The following is a 23,457-nucleotide window of genomic DNA, read 5'->3' as shown; positions in this document are numbered from 1 at the left end:
TCAATTTTTAACTGTTTTAAATGTAATTCCAGTGCTTTTGGAATAGCACCCAGTGTGCCAATTACCACTGGAATTATCACTGCTGGTTTGTGCCATAGTCGTTGAATTTCGATTTTTAAGTCCTGGTATCTTGCGATTTTTTCATGTTCCTTCTCGGCGACCCTGCTATCACCTGGTATTGCAATGTCTATGATTGTGACCTTATTTTTCTCAACCAGTGTGATGTCTGGTGTATTATGCATCAGTATTTTGTCGGTTTGTATATGGAAATCCCACAAGATCTTGACCATCTGATTTTCGGTGACTTTTTCAGGCTGATGTTCCCACCAGTTTGCTGCTGTTTTAATATTATAATTTTTGCACAAATTCCAATTTGTGCTACTGAATTGTGCCGCAATTTATAATCAGTCTGCGCGATTTTTTTACAGCAGCTGAGTATGTGATCAACAGTTTCATCAGCTTCTTTGCAAAGTCTGCATTTGGCATCATCAGAGGATTTTTCGATTTTGGCCTTAATGGCATTTGTGCGGATAGCTTGTTCTTGTGCAGCCAGGATTAGTGACTCTGTTTCTTTCTTTAATGTACCTGTTGTTAACCATAACCAAGTTTGTTCACTGTCCACTTTATCTTTTATTTTTTCCAGAAATTGGCCATGCAGTGCTTTGTTCTGCCAACACTCCATTCTTGATTTTATCACATCTTTTCTGTATTCTTGTTTCGCCTGTTGGGCCTTCAGTAGATTTTTGTTCTTTACTTCGATTAATAGATGTTCTTGACTTTCTTTTAAATAATCAGCCAGTGCATGTTTTTCTTCTTCAACTGTTTGCTTCACTTGTAATAATCCTCTGCCACCTGATTTTCGGGGCAGTTATAGTCTATCAGTATCACCACGTGGATGTATTATTATTATTATTATTATTATTATTATTATTATTATTATTATTATTATTATTATTATTATTATTATTATGTGGTTGATCTTTGGTGAGATTCACAGCCTTTGGGGCTGGTTGGTAGTTCAACAGCTCGAGTCCTAACCAAGGGCCTAGGGACTGTTAAGGTAATGTCAGAGGATATAAACTGTTCCAAGTAGAGTGTTTTTTTGTAGAATCAGAATGTTCAAGTCTGATAAATTTAAAATTTCCAAATAGCGAGGTAGCCCTTTGGGTATTGCTCCAAGGGCTCCAATTACAATCAGGACAACACACAATTTCTTTTTCCACAGTCTTCAATTTGCAAGTCCCGGTAGTTTGTGATTTTTTCTTGCTGTTTTTCTTCAATTTGTGCATCTCCAGTATTGCAATGTCAATGAACCATATTTTTTTCTTTTCAACTATTGTTATGTCAGGTGTGTTGTGGGCCAAGTGCCTGTCAGTCTGGATTCTGAAGTCCCACAAGATCTTGACTTTCTCATTCTCTAAAACCTTCTCAACTTGATGGTCCCAGTGGTTTTTGCTGTACTCAAATCCAAACTTTTGGCACAATTTCCAGTGAATGATCTTAGCAAAGCGGTCATGGCGTTGTAGGTAGTCAGTTTGTGAAAATTTGCTGCATCACTGATCAAATGGTCGACTGTCTCGTCTTTCTCATTACAGAGGCAATGTTTGCTGTTGGTGGTAACATGTTGAATTTTTGCCTTCATGCAGTTTGTGGCTAAGGCTTATTCTTGAGCTGCCAAAATAAAGCCTTCTGTTTCTTTTTTCAGTGCTCCTGATCTTAACCAGTTCCAAGTTAGCTTTTGGTCAGCTTTGCCTTCAATACTTTTCAAGTACTGGCTATGCATAGCTTTGTTTTTCCAATTTTCAGCTCGCTTCTCAATTACTTCTTTCTTATATTCAACTTTTGACTTCGTTGTCTTTAAAAGGCCTCCTTTATTTACTTCCTTAATCATTGGTTCTTCACTTTTCTGGATGTAATCATTCAAGCTGTGTTTTTCTTCTTTCACAGTCTGTTTTACTTGTAGGAGTCCTTGACCACCCTCTGCTCTTGGTAGATATAATCGGTCAACATCACTTTTAGGGTGCAAAGCATGATTCATTGCAAAGCATGCTTCCTTGTTTTTCTGTCCAAATTGTCCAACTCCATCTGGGTCCAGTCAATTATTCCTGCAGAGTATCGAATCACAGGTATAGCCCAGATATTTATGGCTTTTATGATGTTTTCTCCACTCAATTTGGACTTGAATATCTTGCAAATTCGTCGAATGTACTTGGCTGAAGTTAATTCCTTGACTTTATTATGCATTGTCAGAGGCCTCTAATATCCCTAAGTACTTGTAGCTTTCTTCTGGTTTTACTGCCTTTATCATTTCTTCATTCTCAAGTTCTATTCCATCATCTTCTATGACCTTGCCTGCTTTGGTTGCCATTGTTGCACATTTGTCAATTCCAAACTTCATACCAATGTCTTGGCTAAATTTTGTGCTTTCAATTAATAAATTCAGTTCAGCTTTTGTTTTACCAAGCAGCTTCAAATCATCCATGTACACCAAGTGTGAAATTTTCAGTCCTTTCTTTGCAAGTTCATATCCACAGTTCATCTTCTTCAAAATGATTGTCAGTGGTAGCATTGAGAGTATAAAAAGTAGGGGTGAAAGAGAATGGCCCTGGAAAATGCCTCATTTAATTTCAACTTCACCCAGGACCTAGCTTGTCAATCAGCAGTTGGTCCTTTGTTCCTCTTGAATTTTTGCAGCATCCTTTCTGTTCTACAGGAAGCAAGTTATTTCTTTCCAAGTATCCATAAATTTGGTTTGCAATGATACTAGTAAGGAGCTTGTATGTTGTTGGCAAACAGGTGATTGGCCTATAGTTTCCAGGATCCTTTCCTTTTTCTTTATCTTTTTGGATCAAAAATGTCCTTCCAGGTGTCATCCATTCATCATTTTCAGGTGTTTTTAAGATCTGGTTCATTTGGGTTGCCAATCTTTTGTGCACACTTGTAAGTGTCTTTAACCAGAAGCCATGTAACTCGTCTGGTCCAGGTACACTCCAGTTCTTCTTGACTGTCTTTGCACCATTTCTTTTGTTATTTTTACATCTTCCATTTTATGTACTTTAATAGAATCCTCAATCTGTTTGATCCATTTTGCATTTCTGTTGTGCTTCTTGTTGTTTTCCCACAAATTCTTCCAGAATTTCAGAGCTTTCTCTTTATCAGGCTTTTCATTTGTTGTTACCCCATCTCCACTTTCTAAGCTCTTATAAAACTGGTGCTGATTTGCTCTGAACTGTGAGTTTTTCTTGAATTGAGTTACTCAGTTTTCATATCTTTTAATCTTTTCAGCAATAGCAACAACCCTCTGCTTCAGCTCTTCAATTACTATCACAATCTCTTTATTCTTCAAATTGTATCTTGCTTCCAGGCTGCTTTTGACCTGCTTGTTCTTTAGCTGACCTTGCCTCAGGTTCTTCAAGTTGCTCAAGTCTCCACGAAATTTTTTGATCTTCAATTCCAACCGAATTTTCCATTTAGGCTTCCTCTTCTTGCCTCTTTGGTTCTTTTGTATTTTCAACCCAATTCTTTGGTGGTTATGAAGGCTGCTTCATACATCAGCTGGTTTGTTTCAGCTAATGTAGTGGTTTGAATGGTTTGCACAGCCTCATTGACCTTTTTAGTACCTTTCTCAATTCTTTCCGGTTCACTTGGTTCAGCTTTGGCAAACGTGTTCTTTTGGCATCTTCCATTTGATGCTTTATTTTCTCAGCTAATTGAGCAATATCTGTTGGTGTTTGTTCTTCAGTGCTTCCTTGTTCTTTATCTTCATCCATTTCAGCATCCTCTTCCTCCTTTTCTTCCTCAGTTTGCTTTTGAGTCTGCAAATCATTCTTGATGTTACTCTTCTTTGTTGGTATACTCAGACCATTAGTTGCTTTCTCTTCAATTCCTATTAATTCTGCTGTAGTGAAAAATTTGTGGCTTAGAATTACACGACGTTGGTCCATTAGCCTTTGTTCACTGATAACACTCTCCATGTGGTTCACCTTCCAAATCTGATACATTCATTTTTGAAATCCACGTTTTGCTGGCTCAGACTGATAGTAAGCTTTGATAATAGAGATGTTTTCTTCCCTAGTCCAGATTTTTTGCTTTTTCACTTTTTCTTCCAGTAGCTTGTCAGCTCCATGCCCTGTTGCCTATCAGAGGGAGCTGAGCCCTGTAGCTCATTTTGCGCAGAATGCCCAGGAGCCATAGCATCCAATGGAACCCTTGTTAATCCGGGCAACGGTTCAGCCGGCATAAATTTCATTTTTTCCGTATTCACCATATTTGAATGGGTTGTGGAGCAAATTTTGTCTGGCCCTTCACCTAAGACCTGTCTAATATGGTTGTACCTGTTCAGTATATCCCTTAGGATCATTAGAGTGCGCAAGCTCCTCCACCATGACAAGGTAAAGCTCCTTGGAGGGGTAGTTGTTGTTGTTGTTGTTGTTGTTGTTGTTGTTACTTCTTATTTGTGTTAATATTGTATCATTTATTTAATCTATTTTTTTATTAAATTTTTATGCCACCCATCTTGCCTACTAGGTAGTTCTGGGTGGCTTACAAGTTCTAAAACAAGTAAAAGGTAATTAAAATATTAAAACATACAATTACACAGTTTAAAATATGGTTAAAAACTGTACTATAACCAAACGTAAAAGACTGATGGGATGGAGTTGAGGTTTTCTTAGCCCATCTGCCACCTCCTAATAGTGAGCACCCTCCTCAGGAGGCCAGGCTAACCAGCAAATCCAGGTTTTAAGATCCTTTGGAAAGCCAAAAGGAAAGGAATAGTTGCCACCTCCAGTGGAAAATGTTCCATAGGGGCAGAGCCACAGCAGAAAAGTCTCTTCTATAAAAGCCAAGATGGTGCAATGGTTAGAGTGCAGTACTACAGGCTACTTCTGCTGATCACTGGCTGCCAGCAGTTTGGCAGATCGAATCTCACCAGGCTCAAGGTTGACTCGGCCTTCCATCCTTCCAAGCTGGTTAAAATGAGGACCCAGATTGTTGGGGGCAATAGGCTGACTCTGTAAACTGCAGAGAGGGCTGTAAAAGCATAAAAGTATACAGTCTAAGTGCTATTGCGATTCCCCTTGACCCTGCCTGCTTTTGAAGGGTGGTCCCAATGTGAGCTTCTGGAGTTGTGAAATAAATAAAAAAAACAAATAAAAATTTCCTACCTGTATCTCATTTTGAGATCAATATAAGGTATTAACATTTCAATAAATAGATAAATAAAACTTATTCCTTCATGAATATGTTCAAAACTTATTCCTTCATGAATATGTCTAGAACCCTTCTGTATCAAATGGAGAATGTTGAAGGCATTATTTTTAAAACGAAAAAGTTCCGGCACTTTAGTTTTCCACATAGGAAAGGTATCCAGTCATTCTTACTTCCTACTCATTTTTTATCGAGTTCAGCAAAGGGCTCTTAGAACAGCTAGGAAGCCATTAAATAAAATTAATACTAAAATATAATTATGATCATAAGCAATTAAATGAGCCATAGTAATTTAAAATATCTTAAGGAAGCATCACCAGGCTGGAAAGCTTCTCACACTATCAATTTTTCTCTGTTCCTACCTCTCCAAACAAGCATCTTGAATCCTAAAAACGCTCATCAAGGGATGATTCTCAGCAGTGTAGACAGTGTTGAAGTTGTAGTGGGAGAGGTAATTGCTTAAAATTATGCTTCACTGAACTCCCTTTTTATACTGACAACATGAAAATAACTAAATAACTTGCAATTATAATTTTAAATATGTGTTGATCCAGATAAAAAGCCAAGAGTTTTTCCAGCCAGTCCCATCACAATATGTTTTCTACATTTACTTTTACTCTAGCATACACCTTTTGTTATTCTGAAATTGCTTAAAAAGTTGTTCTCCCTGCATGAAGATGAAAAATATTGGGGGGGAGGGAATACATGTTACATCTATTTTTCTGCCCTTATAGTTTCTAAGAGATGTTTTTAGTTTTTGAATTGGCAAAATAGGTATTTGGGGATTTTGAAATTTGGAAACACTGCATTCCTCTGAAGTATGACAAGACCTTCCTCAACAATTCCAGCTGTGTTCCCACAGAGATAAGACTGCTATTCAGAGAAATGAAATAGAAATTATATCTGGAGTATAATATCTCTAGGAATTTATAAAAAGTCTCTTTTAATTGTTATTGTTTATGGTAACCCAACCCCTAATCCATCAAAGGTAATGAGTGAATGAATCTTTAAGTGCCTGTCTGTGAAGTTCAAAACATATTATTGCTATATAAACCAGCCTGCTCAAACTTATTGATATACTGAGACAGAAAAGGCTGTGCTGCTAAGAATTCTTAGTAGTATAACTCCAACATATAAGGAATGGTAGATTAGTCTTTTGCTGTTTTCAAAAGAAAGAACATGGAGTTAAAATAATGCCATAATTAGGGGGAAATGGACACTTTGAAAGTATGCTGGTGTTCTAATACATGAATGCAACTTTATCATAATAAGCTTTCATTGTCTGATAGCTTTTGAAGGCAGTAAACTGTTATAAGCATTGAACCAGGCTTTGCTGATTTTGAACAAAGTAAACAGATTGGACATAGTTACAAACTTGTTTGGGGAATTAATAGGAAATACAATCAATGAGGAGGATGAAGTAGATAATCACAAACCACTCCACCAAAACACTTTACAGGGATATGTTTACATAGTATATTTAACCATACTCTAATGTATTTTGATTTTCAGGAAGTATGAAAGTCAAACAAATCATGGCATTTGGTGGCTGAATTCATACCAAACCATTTGTTTTAACTTTGTGGAATAGCAGTAGCATTTAGACTTATATACCGCTTCACAGTGCTTCACAGCCCTCTCTAAGCAGTTTACCGAGTCAGCATGTCGCCCCCAACAATTTTGGTCCTCATTTTACTGACCTTGGAAGGATGGAAGGATGAGTCATCCTTGAGCTGGTGAGACTCCAACTTCCAAATTGCTGGCAGCTGGCAGTCAGCAGAAGTAGCAGTACTGCATTCTAACCACTGCGCCAACACAGCCCGTAATTGGTAATTCATTTCTGTCAAGGAGATCATGAGTTTGAGAATACCAAGGTGGATTGATATTATATTTATTTTCATGTATTTATTTTTTGTTGTTGGCTAACTTCATGTGACTTTGTAAACAGAGCTGGGAATCCTTATGGAGTTTGTGTAGTATATAAAACTACCATATATAGATAAAATAGTGTCCACAAACATGTTTACAATTTACAAGGTAAAAAAAAATAGTATCCACAAATATTGATGGTTTTACTACTGAATATCTGTGCACAAATGTGGTTTGTATACCACAAAATGCCACTGGGATGCCGGAGGCAGATATCTCTCCAAGCCAAGAGTATAGTGGCTCATTTCACACTGAATAGCAAGCCATAAATCACAGTGATGGGTTCCTTGGTGCTCTGAGTTTGGTTGTTTTCTTGCAGCTGTTTCATTTCCGAAACCAGGTAACATCATCAGTGTTAGTCATGAATCACAGTTCACACATCTTAATGGGTGATTATATATACCAGAGTAAACCCAACCCAGAATAACCAATGTCGTTGCATTTAAGTACAATGACAATAAAAAATTATACTTATTATGGCTTAGTGCAATGTGCAAATATGTGCAACTAATGTGCACTTGTTATTCTGTAAATAGCAAACATTGTGGAAGGCCGAGCAGCACTGGGACTATAGAAGATGGGAAGGAGGTATTTTAGTCTTCTCTTCCACGTTAGAAGGGTTCCTGGAGGCGGCTTCTTTTGAAAAACAAACTTAGCTTTTCAAAACAATTTTTGTTGGGTAGGTTGGGAAAGTGTTCACTCGCAATCTTTGGAATACATATCTCAACTTTTCAGTTATTAAAAAAAGCATTAGGTTAAGATGGGAGATTAAAAGACAGATAGGAGAGAGAGAATATGCTTTTTTAATATTCTAGTAAAGCAACGCTTAAAGCTGCATCAAATTACAAGTATACCTTAAATGTACACTATGCAGTCCATAAATTACAGCTTGTATAATTACAGACATGTATTTCTGTTTTTAATTAAATATGAAAGCTCCCAATGGAATTCTAGTTATGACTGGATATCTGAGATGTTATTGCTGGAATATTTTTTTTAATAATCTGTTTCCATTCTCTATGCAAATGCTCTTCCAGATTAGCCAGCCAGAATATAAAAATTAAAAAACAAAATTCATAATGGGTGAGTAAGCTTTGACCATTGAAATTCTCTCTTTTCTCCCTTTTTTGCCCAGCTTGCTCAACCCTTTCTCCCCATTATGACATTTATTATTTTTCCATTCACAGCAAAACTATTCACATCAAGGTAATTGATGATGAGGAGTATGAAAAAAACAAGACTTTCTTCATTGAGCTGATGGGTCCTCGAATGATGGGTATGAGTTTACAGAAAGGTGTAGTACTGGCTCTCCCAACTAACATTAACACTCTTCTTTCCTCTTTTTCTTATTTCCTACCTTTCTTTTCTCGCTATCAATGGCCTCTTTTTTTTTAAATTTTCCAACTGCTCTATCCTTAACACTGCCATATCTGCACAGCCTGTCACATGGTACTGATGGAAGTTAACAAGATGGTGCTTTGTTTAGCTGAGAATGCAGTACTTAAGTGTGTGTGTGTGTGTGTTTGGACTGAAAGATGTTAATGCATATTCTTGAAATAATAGGACACTGGGGTTTTCAAATGCATCTTCAACACTACAGAAATAGGCCATAGAGGTCAACCCTGCAGCCTGATGCAAACTTATATGCATATTGGAAGTCTTCCAGCTCAACTTGCTTTTAGCATACCTACCATTGTCACAAGAGCTGCACACTAATGCTAGTTTCTTGCCTTGCAAAAGAAAATTGTTGTTCATTTTTCTGTACAAAACAAGATGTTTTATGAATCAATGGACCAACATGCTAACATATCATTCTTGTCTTCCAATAAACTCATTTGGCATTTTAACTTCAAATCCATGCCGGTTCAATGTACCATGGAAGGGAACTAAATATTTCTCTAATTAAAACCTATTTATTTAGAGATAGAGTTGGTAGAATGATAATGACTTGGCTCAGTTCCTCCAATATATATATGACACACACAGTACAGTACAGTACAATACAGTACAATACAGTACAATACAGTACAATACAATACAATACAATACAATACAATACAATACAATACAATACAATACAATACAATAGCAGAGTTGGAAGGGACCTTGGAGGTCTTCTAATCCAACCCCCTGCCTAGGCAGGAAACCCTATACTGTTTCAGACAAATGGCTATCCAACATCTTCTTAAAGACTTCCAGTGTTGGGGCATTCACAACTTCTGGAGGCAAGCTGTTCCACTGATTAATTGTTCTAACTGTCAGGAAATGTCTCCTCAGTTCTAAGTTGCTTCTCTCCTTGATTAGTTTCCACCCATTGCTTCTTGTTCTACCCTCAGGTGCCTTGGAGAATAGTTTGACTCCCTCTTCTTTGTGGCAACTCCTGAGATATTGGAACACTGCTATCATGTCTCCCCTAGTCCTTCTTTCTCTTAAACTAGACATACCCAGTTCCTGCAAATGTTCTTCATATGTTTTAGTCTCCAGTCCCCTAATCATCTTTGTTGCTCTTCTCTGCACTCTTTTTAGAGTCTCCACATCTTTTCTACATCGTGGTGACCAAAACTGAATGCAGTATTCCAAGTGTGGCCTTACCAAGGCATTATAAAATGGTATTAACACTTCAAGTGATCTTGATTCTATCCCTCTGTTTATGCAGCCTAGAACTGTGTTGGCTTTTTTGGCAGCTGCTGCACACTGCTGGCTCATATTTAACTGGTTGTCCACTAGGACTCCAAGATCCCTTTCGCAGTTACTACTATTGAGCAAGGTACCACCTATACTGTACCTGTGTATTTTGTTTTTCTTGCCTAAATTTAGAACCTTACTCTTTTCACCATTGAATTTCATTTTATTAGATAGTGCACAATGTTCAAGTTTGTCAAGATCCTTCTGTATATTAAGCCTGTCTTCTGGAGTGTTGACTATTCCTGCCAGTTTGGTGTCATCTGCAAATTTAATGAATTCCCCATTTATTCCCTTATCCAAATCATTGATGAAGACATTGAAGAGTATTGGGCCCAAAACAGAGCTTTGGGATACTCCACTGCACACTTCCCTCTATGAAGATGCAGTTCCATTGAGGACTACATGTTGAGTGTAGTTGGTCAGCCAGTTACAAATTCATCTGGTGGTGATGCTGTCTAACCCACATTCTTCTACTTTATCTAGTAGTAGGTTATGGTCTGCCTTATCAAATGCTTTACTGAAGTCCAAGTAATATATATATATTACTTGTATATATGTTGTATTTGTGCTGATAAATAAATAAAGGCACAAATACAATACAAATGTAACAAAAGGCAACATGCAGTAGAATTGGATCGAAACTTCGTCGAAACGTCGCAAAGACATATCCAATTCTACGCGGGAGAAAACCCGAACAACTAGAGACCTACATACTAACACCCGCGAAAACCTCAGAAAACATATATATATATATATATATATATATATATATATATATATATATATATATATATATATATATATATATATATATATATATATATATATATATATATATATATATATATATATATATATATATATATATATATATATATATATATATATATATATATATATATATATATATATATTTTAAGGTCACAACCCCTGGTATGCCCAAACATGGGAGGAGGTCAACTGCTTCCATTCTCTGTCCATCGGCTTGTCACAAGAGACCATCCAGACAGAAACCCAATATTTTTTACTGTTGCCTTTGTTACGTTTGTGTTATTTATTTATCAGCACAAATATCACACACACACACACACACACACATATAGTTGAACAGAGATTTGAAATTGGTCTTTCCACGTGTGCTGATCAATACTGCAAACCCTTTTATTCTTGTTTAAAAACACACTTGCTTGTCTCTAAATGACTTGTCCTCAGCCTACTTTTTCAACCTTACAAACTGTTTGACTAATTCAAAGGCTAAGTTAGGCTGTGACATTTTGCACGAAGTGTTGGATTTTTTTCATCAAACCACCCAAGAATGCTCCTTCAGAATCACACATTTATTTTGATATTAGCCTGAAGTCTGTGTGGCCAATTGATACTGAGGTTGCTGACAACAGCATGTGGAGAAATAGAATGAGTACAGTTGTTATTTTTTTTTGCCAAAATCTATTTCCCTTAAATGCTTCTTCATTGTCTGTGTAGAGAGATTTGATAAGTAAATGACTCCAATCAATCTACATGGTGACTATACGTGAAAACTGAGAATCGCAATTAATTCTAAAAATACATTCAAGTTTTCTCACCATTCTGCAAATTATATGGGAGAGTTGTGGCCAATTCTTCCTTGGCTTAAAAAGCTAATTTAATGTTGTATTTCAATTCTTGATATTTGAGGATACAGGCATATATCAGGATCTTGCTCTTTTGTGGCACTTTCTACAAATTGAAGGAAATAATTAGGATTCCTTGGGAAAATAACAACAGAGATTGTGTTAGAATTGGTCCAGGGTCTCAAATAGAAACCCAATCAATATAAATAGATAACTTCTAGGGGAAAATGGGAAACATTAGTATTCATTCTTTGTCATTCTTCATCTTCATATATTAAAAAAAATAGGTAAGAAAAGAAGAGGAAATAAAGTTTCTGAGTGATTCTGGGGCATTTTGATGTAGATGTGAATGCCTCTGAGTTTGATAGGATTTACTCCTAACTAAATGGGTATAGAATTGCAACTTCATTTTTATAAGAGTGTTTTGTATCATTGCACGATACTCACATAGGTTGTATTGTATTGTATTCTGCCTATACCCTTATAACATTGAATTTCATAAGCACCGAGCAGTTCAGTCAGCAAAAATGAATGATCAATTCTCAGTAAAAAAAAAATACTGCATCAAGTATGGGGAAAGAAACCAAATTGCCTTTGCAGAGAAAAAGATCTAGATGGGAAAATCCTGGCTGCGTTTTGTGCATGTGTGTGTGTATGTGTGTGTATGTCTGCATGTTAAAAGGATATTGCACTCTCTTATTGCACTCTCCATCCACTGTTCAAGACAGACAAAAATTGGCTTTTTATCTAACACACTAAGGATGTTTGTCCCATCTCTACTGTGGCTGTTCTGGATTCAGCCAGTTGATGAACTGTTATTACCATGTGACATTTGACTAAATGTGCTGCAGAGGTCACCTTCCACTAACCATCACTATAGACCAGATTCCTCTTCCTCACTCTTTGCCTCTCCCTCCTTTCCTCCTTCCTTCCTCCCTCCCTCTAATGTTCTCTAATTCATCTAAAGATCAGCTCCAACTGATATGTCCTAGAAAGCAAGTGAAAGACCACCAAGACAGTGGCAGAAGCAGGCTGCATGTGAGACGGTGTGATGGTAGGGATAGTAGTAGTGTCGACCGCTGCTGCTGAATTTGCTCCCAACTACAGGCTACCCACTGTACACCCATCTTTTTCTTGTTGTCCCTACAGGAAGACCATAAGGGTTAAAATAGTAGATGAGGAAGAATACGAAAGGCAGGAGACTTTCTTCATTGTCCTTGGTGAACCGAAATGGATGGAACGAGGAATATCAGGTGTGAGATCCTTTTTTTGAAAAAAGAAACCAAGCAAATGCAGACTGCAAAAACAACCTTTTTTGCTCCGCCTTTTCCTCTTTGATTTTTACACAGACCAAGTTTTATTCTTTTCCCTCCTATATCCTCGCTCTCACCCTGTTTCGGTCCCATCTCTGCATTTTTGAGCTTAGCTTAAGATCCTCCTTTTGTGCAGTGCTCGTGGCTTACAAGCTGTTTGAACTTCCATGTGTTTGGATCCTTCCCTTTCTCTTTGCTCTCCTTTTTCCCCCTGTGTTCCTTTTGGTCATATTTTTGATGTAATCTTGTCTCCTTTTCTTATCTCAAGATGGAAAGTCCTTTTCTCAGACGAATGTGTTAAACTGCATGGCTGCCTCTTCAGCTTGCTCCCCAATTCTGAACTTTGCACAATGATCCCTGTCTTTTTTTATTCTCTTCATTAATTACAGCTTTATAATTAAGATTACAAAGCTACTGATTATTTTTATATAAATATATATGGATATAGACATGTACATATTGGAGTCAGATTTAACAAGTGCTGCCAACAGAAACAGCCAAGAATGTTTGCAATTAATTCCCTGCCAAAATATATATATATCTATCTAAATAGACCAAAATACTTTATAATACAACTTCATAGAACTCATGTTAGGAAGTACTTCCTCAGAGTTTCAGCAATGACATACAGGGTCTAGGACAAGTCACCCTGGCCATCTCATCCCAACCAACTCGCCCTGGGTGACTCACTGAAGAACAACTCACCATGGCCAACTCACCATGGATAATTCAACCCAGGACTCAGCTCAAGTCAAGAAAAGGGCAAGCGAATTGTAGCAGACCTTGTCTTGCTTAAAGTTTGAACCTTCTCAAGTTAGACCTCCTCAAGGCTGGAGTGAGCTGCAATTCTACTTGTCCCTCTCTTCAGTTATCCCACACTGAAGTTGTCCCACTGTGAATCAAGTTGTCCCACAGTGAATTGGCTGCAGTGAGTTGGCCAGGTGAGTCAGCTATGGCAAGACAGCCTAGATGAGTTTTCCCATTTCGGACATACAGGCATATCAGCAGCAAAGAACTTCCAAGTTGGAACTCAAAGCATGCTTGGAGGGAATCTATTTTAACTTGCTGCCTTCCAAATGTGTTGAACCACTCACTAGAAGGCCCTGTGCTGGCTGCAAATTCTAGCAGTCTGATATATTTGGAGGACCACAAACCTGGAGAAATCTGCCTTCAGCTGCTTTTGCTGAGTTTGTTAACCCACTTGTGGATCCTAAACATTTTGTGTCTGACCTTGGATGTTTCAAGAATCTTTACACAACAGTACTTCTCTCTAATGGGTCGCATTAACAAAGATCTAGTGGATTTCCATATATTTTGTATTCTTCTTCACAAAATGTGAACAAATAAAGCTCATTAAAAAGATGCTTATAACAATGCTTATAAATTAAACGTAGATCAGTAAAGAATGCTTCATAATATACAGTGTACAAAATATTCAGATTATTTAGTTTTTCTATTTTAGTTTTTCATGGAAAATGGTATAACACTGATACTTCAGAACTATGGAGCTAAAACTCTTGAAAACAAAGAAATAACAGCTCTTAAATATTTGTAATAGCAGCATACTGCTATTGTTTCTGTCATTAGCTTTATGTTTTATTCTGGACTACTCTTCATTCAAGGGGCAATACAGAACAATTGTCCAAAGTTACAATGCAACTAATTGTTACTTAGCATTGAAACATTTAATCTAAATACCAAATTAAAATAACTTTGATAAATGATATATTACTTTTAAACATTAAAATTACAGAAACAGATATATAAGAACTGATGGCTCCACAGTTCTCGAAGACCTTCCAATAGAGCCAGTTTTTAAGTTACTGGGTTTATACACCTTTCCCATCAATAAAGGGCTCCAACAGGTTTACTTACCTCATCTACTCATCATTAAAAAGATTTTTAAAAATCATTATAATAGCAACAATAACAACAGTATGAATTAGTTCAACCATGATAAACTGTTAGCACTGGGAAGTACCATGGTCAAAACTATGTCCCTATAGGACCTGTGGGCAAACCTTTTCAGCACGAAGTGCCGAAATGGGAGTGTATACATGCATGCACGGGAGTGTATGCATGCGTGTGCGCCGGAAACCAGAAGAGCAGCTGCCAGGCACGCACATGCACACTAGGAGGCTGCTCTTCCGGTTTTGGCACTCCCACATTCATTAAGACCAGCTGGCTGGCGTGCCGAAACCTAGAAGAGCAATGGGCAACAGTTTGTGCATCTGGAGAGAAGGCTCTGTGCGCCCTTCCGGCACGCATGCCATAGGTTTGCCATCACGGCTATAAGAGAAGCTATTTCAGATCTCAAAGACTTGCTGAAACAGCCAAGTCTTAACAGCCTCATGGAATACCAAAAGCATAGGGGATAAACAGATGTTCACTATACCAGAAAAGTGGATAATGGCAGAGAAAGCATATCACAGGGCATTTTACAAATGTGTGCCATCCATACACAAGCGCAATTATCATGAAAGTGATTCTGAGAGCCAAGCTTCTTCGTCTCACACCAACAGTGAACAATGTGCATGCTGACTAAGGGAACTGAAACCACCAAAGTGGAAGTTGATGAGCTGTAGAAATGTTGGATCATCTTTCCCTAGGCTAATGTTACATGCCTTGTTAGGGTCTCATGCAGTTTTGTCTTCTCATATCTTGAATGATGTGACTTTGGGATAGAGATGCACTAATGAGTGATGAGAAGAATGGGCCAGTTGTTTTAATAGACTCCAAGCTTGGACCCATAAGGTCTATTACAAGCCAGAATTGAGTTACCCAGGTTCAGCTATTTCTTATAGCAAAGGAAGCTGTGGCCCATAAAGCCATTTTCCTGCTTCTGTGAGCAGTGTCCACCCGCCAAAAAATCCCTTTCTATATTACTGAATCTTAGTTCATAGAATTCTTCAAATATTCATGCACTACATTAGAAGTGAAAAAGAGATAAGCACTCTTTTAATAGGCTGAAGCACAGAGATCTCAGACCTTCAGGAGATTAATGTTTTAAATCTATTACTCTTGAGGCCCCATTGTAATCAAGGAGCACAAGCCAAACCTCCAGAGGGAGAAAATCAGCTTTGAGACCAAGAAGATATAAGTGATGGAGAGATAGTTCCTTTCACAGGTACATTCTATTCACATAGGCTGGAGGCTACGGGTTGAAAATAAGAATAAAAGGAAGGTGTAACAAAGGACAATTGATTCCCACCTCTGGTGCTTTTCTCCAGTCATTTGCTTCAATTAGTGTTTCCCCCTCTCTTCCTTCCAGCTTTCCAATAGCAAAGCTAGAAAGCAGAAAAATGCCCCAATAAACTGGTTTGAGGGATATAGGATGCCAGCTGAGGCAGATCCAATGTCTTCCAGTTATTCTAGACAATCTCCTTGTCCTTGCTTATGCTGTTTCAGACTAATAGGAATTGAAGTCCCAAAAATCTGGAGCATACTAGATGGACTGCCTCTAATTTATACTGCAAATACATGGCATCCCTGCCTTCATTTTATATTTGAAAATAGCCCTGTCAAATGTAGTTCCATCCTGAATTTCCTCCTGCCGTGTTAAAGATACAGTCCAACACAGTTACTATTCAAATAGCCTTTTGCTGCTGATTTAAGCAAGCATTCAACAGCCCTACAAAAGTGAATGTATTTAGAAGGGTATCATTAACAATTCCAAATTCTGTTTATTCAGTACACTTGTTAGGTTTTAAATACTAGGTCTCCTCTTTAATGGGTATTTCTGTGGAAAACTCATGCAGCATTGTTAGTAGAATGTGTCATTTATTCAAGGTCAACAACCACAGTGAGATTCAGGCTTATTTTTAAAAGCCTTTCCTTGCAATGCTATTCTCCAGAGCTTCCCATCTCAACTCATAAACTTCGGTTAAGCCCGAAGCAGCAGTCAGATTCTTCAGTTGCAATTGGCTAGGCCAGTTAAGTCATGCAGCCTGTATGGATTTCACTGACATAGTATTAAGTGAAATAGTATGGTATAGATTAGGTTTTCTCTTGTCCTTGAAATTAGATTATAAATTATAGGACAAATCTGTAAAACTAAAGGGACAAAGTTCAGCTGCTGTTTCACACTGGTGGTTCTTTTTTTTTTAAGATATGATATTTTTTTATTCCGAATGATGATACTTCTCCAGATTCTTCTCTAAAAATAAAACTAATATTTCCTTCTTCTTTCTAAACCATAGGCAAATATAGAAAGGAGTACAAATCAGAGTAAAGAGAGAAGTTAAGATAGTTGTCTTTAGAAATAAGTGCACAAACTTAAGAAATTAATTCTTGGAAAATAAAATGCCAAGAGTCATGTTGAGATATATGAAATAGAAGATAGTACAATGAGATTTAATTTGAAATCCAAACACTTCAAAGATCATTTATAATCAAAATTAAAAATACTATGAATAAAATATTCTTGACAGAAGCATACTATCAATTAGAAAATAGAAATTGAAAGAACAGCAGAAGAAACTTTTAGGAATCATATTCAAGTTGTTTCTTGTTGCTAGTATCAAGCTCTTTGACTGATTCAGAATGAACTACTTACTGTAATCAGCCTCCATAGGCTAAAACCATAAACTGACAGTTCAGAGTTTAGAATTAAAAGCAATACTATTCTCTGGTGCTATCCATCTTATCTCTTGATCTCAAGAGGCCAGGAGAAGCACAGGTTTGTTTAAATTCCCCTTTGCTTCAAAGTTGCAGATCTTTTAAAAAGTCTAGACAATAGGTGTGGGGAAAGGCTTCAATTATTCTTACATTTAGGGCCCTGTTATAAAATGTATTCATGTCGAGGAACTGTTATGAGTGAAACTTCGCTTTACCAATAGAAAATAATATTTGTAGCTCAGGATTGAACTGTGGAATTCTTGGTGCTCTCTGAACTTGGTTGTTTGAAAACATTTCATTACCCAGCTAGGTAATAACTTCAGTGCTAGAAGGAAATAGAATTTGCTTTCTCATTATATACAGAAAGCTTGCCCTGTCATTCTTGAGGGCATCCTCTTCATGGATATTCTCATCAGCAGAGGAAATGGCAGCAAATTAGAAACACAAGTCTATCGTAAAACCCACCCATATTAACCAAGTGCTCCATTACCAAATACCAACAAAAGAAGCTATGTAAGAACATTATGAGTCACAGTGACACAGTGGGTAGAGTGCAGTACTGCAAGTTACTTCTGCTGACTGCTGGCTGACTGCAATTTGGCAGTTCGAATCTCACCAGATTCCAGGTTGACTCAGCCTTCCATCCTTCTGAGGTCGGTAAAATGAGGACCCAAATTGTTGGGGGCAATATGCTGAATCTGAAATATGCTGAATCTAGAGAGGGCTGTAAAGCACTGTAAAGCGGTATATAAGTCTAAATGCTATTGCTATTATTCAGATGAGCACAAATGCACTACAACTACCCAGAGCATCAAAAAAGGAAACATCACCTATATAGTACCTTCTAACCAAATGAATACCCATTTTAGATTATTTTTAAAAATCCTGCTCGCTCCACCTATTATAGCACAACCAATATAAGCTACAAAAAGGATAGCACTTCAGAAACTACCAACAGACTATTGGAACCTTATGGCATCACTGTAGTACATAAACTAACTAAAGTTTTCCAAAATATCTTAAGTAAACCAAAGGACCCAGTAGCCCAAGAAAAAAAACAGGGTTCATCTATAATATACGTATAGTGTGAGGGCTATAACAGCCTCTCTCTAGGACAGACAAGCAAAAGACTAACAGAACACATCCATGAACACTAACCAGCAATCAGAAGACACAATAAAAATGTTTTAATTTGAACAGACTTAACCATAGTTTCAGCTAGGAAACTGTGAGCATACTAGACCAAGCTAAATTCGGGAATTCCTAAAAGCTTGGTATTCAGATGGATCAACATGAACAGTATCATAGAGATAAACATATCCAGACAACTTTCAAAAACTCCCCAAAAAGCAAAAAAAAAAAAAAGAGAGAAAGAAAACAAAAAGACCAGAACACCTCCTTGCCATGAATCATCACCCAGATAAGCAGGGATTGATACCAGAAACAATGCCAGACAATCAAGCGGTAAACATCCGTGTAATCCAGGAACTACCAAGGAAAAATCTACATCCCCACCAACATAGACTGGACAATTCTATTTATTTATTTAGGTTTACTTGCACTTCTATCTTCAACAAAGTCTTGAATAAAATATTAATAATATATCAGAGTTTTCTTGCTTTCAGATAATTTATCTTTAGTTCTATTCTTATATTTCTGTGTCATAAAACAAAATTAATGCTCAAAAGGAAAGGTGTCCCTGATTCTCCTTGCATGAAAAATTTCTGAAACTTTCTGAATAAAATAGAAATGATTTTGTGAAAGTTGGAGTTTTCTTTATTTATAAGGAGACAATAATTTCGGTAACCCTTTGCAGCATATGTCTTTCAGACATATGTTTGCTATTACAGTTAGTTCATGCCATGCCTGTCCCATCTCAGAGCAAAATTGTTTGAAGAAGCTCCTGTTCCTGAGGACCTGCAAAATGCTAACAATTATTAACACATAAAGAGCATAAATAAAGAGCAAACCTCACACTCTTCTAGCACTAACAAGCTTAGAGAGCACTAAGGATTCCACTTCATACTATTACTAAATATGTACAACTGCCAAAACTGGACTGAAAAAATCTGGATGAACACAAGATGGCAACAATCAATTAGAGATTTCTTTTTATCCCCTTTGGTGCTATCTAGGAGTTACTGGAAGCTAGTTGTTATAGCCCCATAAAGTGATGGTAAAACAGCTGTACAAAGTAGGTAAGGTGATATTTCATTCCCCATTGAGTGACAGTAATTCAACTAGGGTGATTCAAATTTAATTTCTAAGTATGAATCATTGCATCTGTCTGACTTCCATATTAATTTTTACTGAAACCGAAGTTACTTCCTTAGGTGTCGCCAATTGAAAGAGTTTTAAAAGGTAGAAATATAGTATCTCCCCTAGGCCAGTACTGGTTAAGGAACCAGGCCGGAAACCCAGAGACCATAAGTTCTAGTCCCATCTTAGGTACAAAACTAGGTGCACAACCTTGGCAGTAGCTCCTTTCAGGAAGAAGGCAAGGGCAAACCACTTCCAAAAATCTTGCCAAGGAAACTTCAGGGACTAATCCAGGGAGGTATCAACATTGATGCGAAGGCAACCCTCCCCCCCCAAAAAAAGCCACTAGATGCTTCCAAGATTTTGATCTCGTGTTGCAAATTTATACACGGATTGCCTCCACAGTCCTCACCTCCAAATCCTGTCCCTCCCACCCTACCGCCTGCACCTTTGTTCATGATGGAAAGGGGGAACCTCTTAAACCCTTACAATTGCACCTGTTTGATACAGCTTCATCTCCATTTTGTGGCTCCCACGCATGCTTACAAACCTGCTTCTACCATGAGGCTACCAAAAAGCCATTGTTTACTTCAAGCAAGCTCATTATTATTTAACACAGTGATATGCAAAATGCTTATAAACCTGTCATACAGAAAATAATAACTCTGTCTCTTCCTTCCTTCTCTTTTTTATTTCTTTTTATATAGCACTTCTCTTGACTCAAGGTAAGTCATTTCACCCCTTTCCCCCCTTCCTTTTCTCTGTTTGGATTTCTGCTCTGTCCTTTCTTTGTCCACAGCCTAGATTCTAAATTTTGTCTTTCATTTGTAATGACTTCATACTTCAAGGATTTCACCTCAACGTTTAGAACCAATGCCATTGTTGAGAATAACATGAACCCGAGCCCTTGCTAGGATATAAGGAAAAGGGTTCAGCTGGGGAGATAGAGCTGAGGGTCGTTGGAACTGAGGTTGCATCTGTGTTCTCTACAGCCTTGAGGGAACCTGCCACATGCCAGGGTGAACCTGTAGTGACCAGTTCATTTTGCACAGATGAACGTGAACATACCCAGATATGCAGACACAGAGAGTGAGTTCAGCCTTGTCATTCTGACTCAGCAAGAGGAACACAGAATGACGGTATATCACTCTAAAGGCATCTGCAGGCTCTGATATTTTCATCCAAATGATGAAAGCAACACCTCATCATTGTGCTGCATACATTCTATGTTTATGCAGTATAAGATAAGATAGGATAATAAGATGGGATGATAAGATAGAATGGGATGGGACAGCACAGAACAGGATAAGAAGATAAGATGAGATAAGGTAAGGTGAATATGTATGTGTGTGTGTGTGTGTATGTTATATTTGTGCTGATAAATATACACACACACACACACACACACATACATACATACATACATACATACATACATACATACATTAGTGTCACAACCCCTGGTAAGCCCCAATTATGGGAGGAAGCTAACTGCCTTTATTTATTTATCAGCACAAATAAACACACACACACACACACACACACACACACACACACACACACACACACACACACACACACACACACACACACACACACACACACACACACACACACACACATATATATATATATATATATATATATATATATATATATATAGTTATTATTCGGGTTTTCTCCCGTGTAAAATTGGAGATGTCTTGGCGATGTTTCGACGAAGTCTCATTCGTCATCTCCAGGCGCTCCTGGAAGCACACCAAGCCTGGAGTAGCCTGAAGATGACGAATGAGACTTCGTCAAAACGTCGCCAAGACATCTCCAATTTTACGCGGGAGAAAACCCGAATAACTAGAGACCTACATACTAACACCCGCAAAAACCTCAGAAATATATATATATATATATATATATATATATATATATATATATATATATATATATATATATATATATATATATATATATATATATATATATATATATATATATATATATTCATTCCATTTATACAGTATGTATGTATGTATGTATGTATGTATGTATGTATGTATGTATGTATGTATATATGTGTAATAAATATGGACAATTATCCATTTTGAATACATAGCGGAAAGAGGAAACCTGAGAGTTCACAAGGTTGATACTACATGGAACAAAACTGTAGATATTCTGCCTTTCCTAGAAGGTAACAAGGAAAACAGATCACAATGCTTCTACAAAAGGGACAGGACTTGAAATACAATGACACTTTTACCATTTGCTCTACTCCCCTGGATATTTCTGCACTTTGTATGAGATTGTAAACAGTGGGTCTTGTCAAGTGCAAACAACTAGAATCATTCACGGAGAGGCCCAAATGGATAGTCTATTGTTGATCACCTGTATTACAAGAATCTCACCAGACTGTCTATCTTCCCTTTGGAAATGGCAGATATACACCTAAGGGTTTGATTTCAGACATTTCCTCCTCTGAACAAACTCTAAACTGGGCTTTCTTCTTATTTACATAAGCCCCCCCCCTCCCTTTCAGTCACTGGCTCCACCGCAGATCTGGAGTAAACGAATTAGGAATAATCATAGCTAGCCTTGAGACAGTGGTACAAAAATATTGCTTTGATAGTTGGTCTTCTGCAATGATAGAGTTTTCCTCCAGTTGGGTTGCATTACACCTTCCCCATATGGAAATTATAATTAAATAAATCAGGAAATCTGCCTTCAACATTTATTTATTTAGGTATTTATTTGATTTATACCTTGCCTTTATTTGGCAGGATATTTATATTAATTATTTATATCAAGGCATCATACATAATGTTCCTATATTGTATTTTCCCCACAACAACAACCCTGTAAAATGAATTAGGCTAGGAGAAAGTGACTGGCCCAAAGTAAGGCAGCTGGCTTTCATGACTAAGGAAGGATTGATACTACATGTAAGTGTCTCCAACTTTCTAGTCCAGCACTTTATAGATTAACCATTATACCAAATCAATTCTCTCAAACTCTCAAGCAGATGCTGAGGATGGAGTTTTTATTCATTTATTCAATTCATATTTTGCAAAAGTGGCTATCAAAATTTAAGACCATAAACAATATGAAAAGTTTAACTTAGATAGTAAAACAATAAAATAAATACCGAAAGACCAGCAAAAGATATATATCTTACAGATTTTTCTGAACGGTGAGAGAGTGAAGATCAAACAACTCTTAAAGAAGGAATTTCATAGCCTGCAGGCAATGGAGAAGAAAGTTCTCTCCAGATGCTAGAATGATAGCTTTGAACAGCAGAGGTCTCTCCAAAAGAGTCTCTCCTGCATCTGTTAACAACTAGATAAGTTCATAATGAGAGCCTGAAGCTGTTTAGGGTTTTAGATGCCTTAAATTCATCCTGGTAAGTAATACCTTTTTTCCCTCAAAATAAGACCTCCCCGATAATAAGCCCAATCGAGTTTTTGAGCACATATGCTAAAATAAGCTCTCCCCGAAAATATTGCAACACAGCAGCAGCCATGAGGTGTCCATGCTCACCACCACCTGCACCTCAAAAATAATAAGACCTCCCCAAAAATAAGGCCAAGTGCTTATTCCAGGAGTCAAAAGAAAATAAGACCCTGTCTTATTTTCAGGGAAACACGGTAGGTAACCAAAACAGAGTTTTCATGCAGGCACATTGTTTCTATATCTTTCATAGATTAGAAGTCTATCTGTTCTATATTTTACATGAATTGCAACTTCTGAAGACTTTTTAGCATATAGAATACATTATATTATTGTGTTTCCCCAAAAATAAGACAGGGTCTTATTTTCTTTTGATCCCTGAAATAAGTGCTTGG

The 23,457-nt window shown here is 37.3% G+C and overlaps 1 protein-coding gene across 1 annotated transcript in view; it reads left to right on the top strand.

Annotated features, from left to right (window-relative positions):
• Positions 1-23,457, top strand: part of SLC8A3 (solute carrier family 8 member A3) — a 222,515-nt gene that overhangs the window by 168,762 nt on the left and 30,296 nt on the right. Inside the window, exons 3-6 of the mRNA XM_087721544.1 lie at positions 8,325-8,431; positions 12,400-12,478; positions 12,582-12,685; positions 20,329-20,346. Coding sequence (XP_087577670.1) covers positions 8,325-8,431; positions 12,400-12,478; positions 12,582-12,685; positions 20,329-20,346 — 308 coding nt within the window. The remainder of the gene's footprint in view (positions 1-8,324; positions 8,432-12,399; positions 12,479-12,581; positions 12,686-20,328; positions 20,347-23,457) is intronic.

This window comes from Thamnophis sirtalis, unplaced genomic scaffold (assembly GCF_051295495.1).
Source record: "Thamnophis sirtalis isolate CommonGarterSnake01/CBP01778 unplaced genomic scaffold, rThaSir2_p1.2 scaffold_1, whole genome shotgun sequence".
NCBI classification, from domain to species: domain Eukaryota; kingdom Metazoa; phylum Chordata; class Lepidosauria; order Squamata; family Natricidae; genus Thamnophis; species Thamnophis sirtalis.
This window is presented reverse-complemented; position numbering and strand designations above follow the sequence as displayed.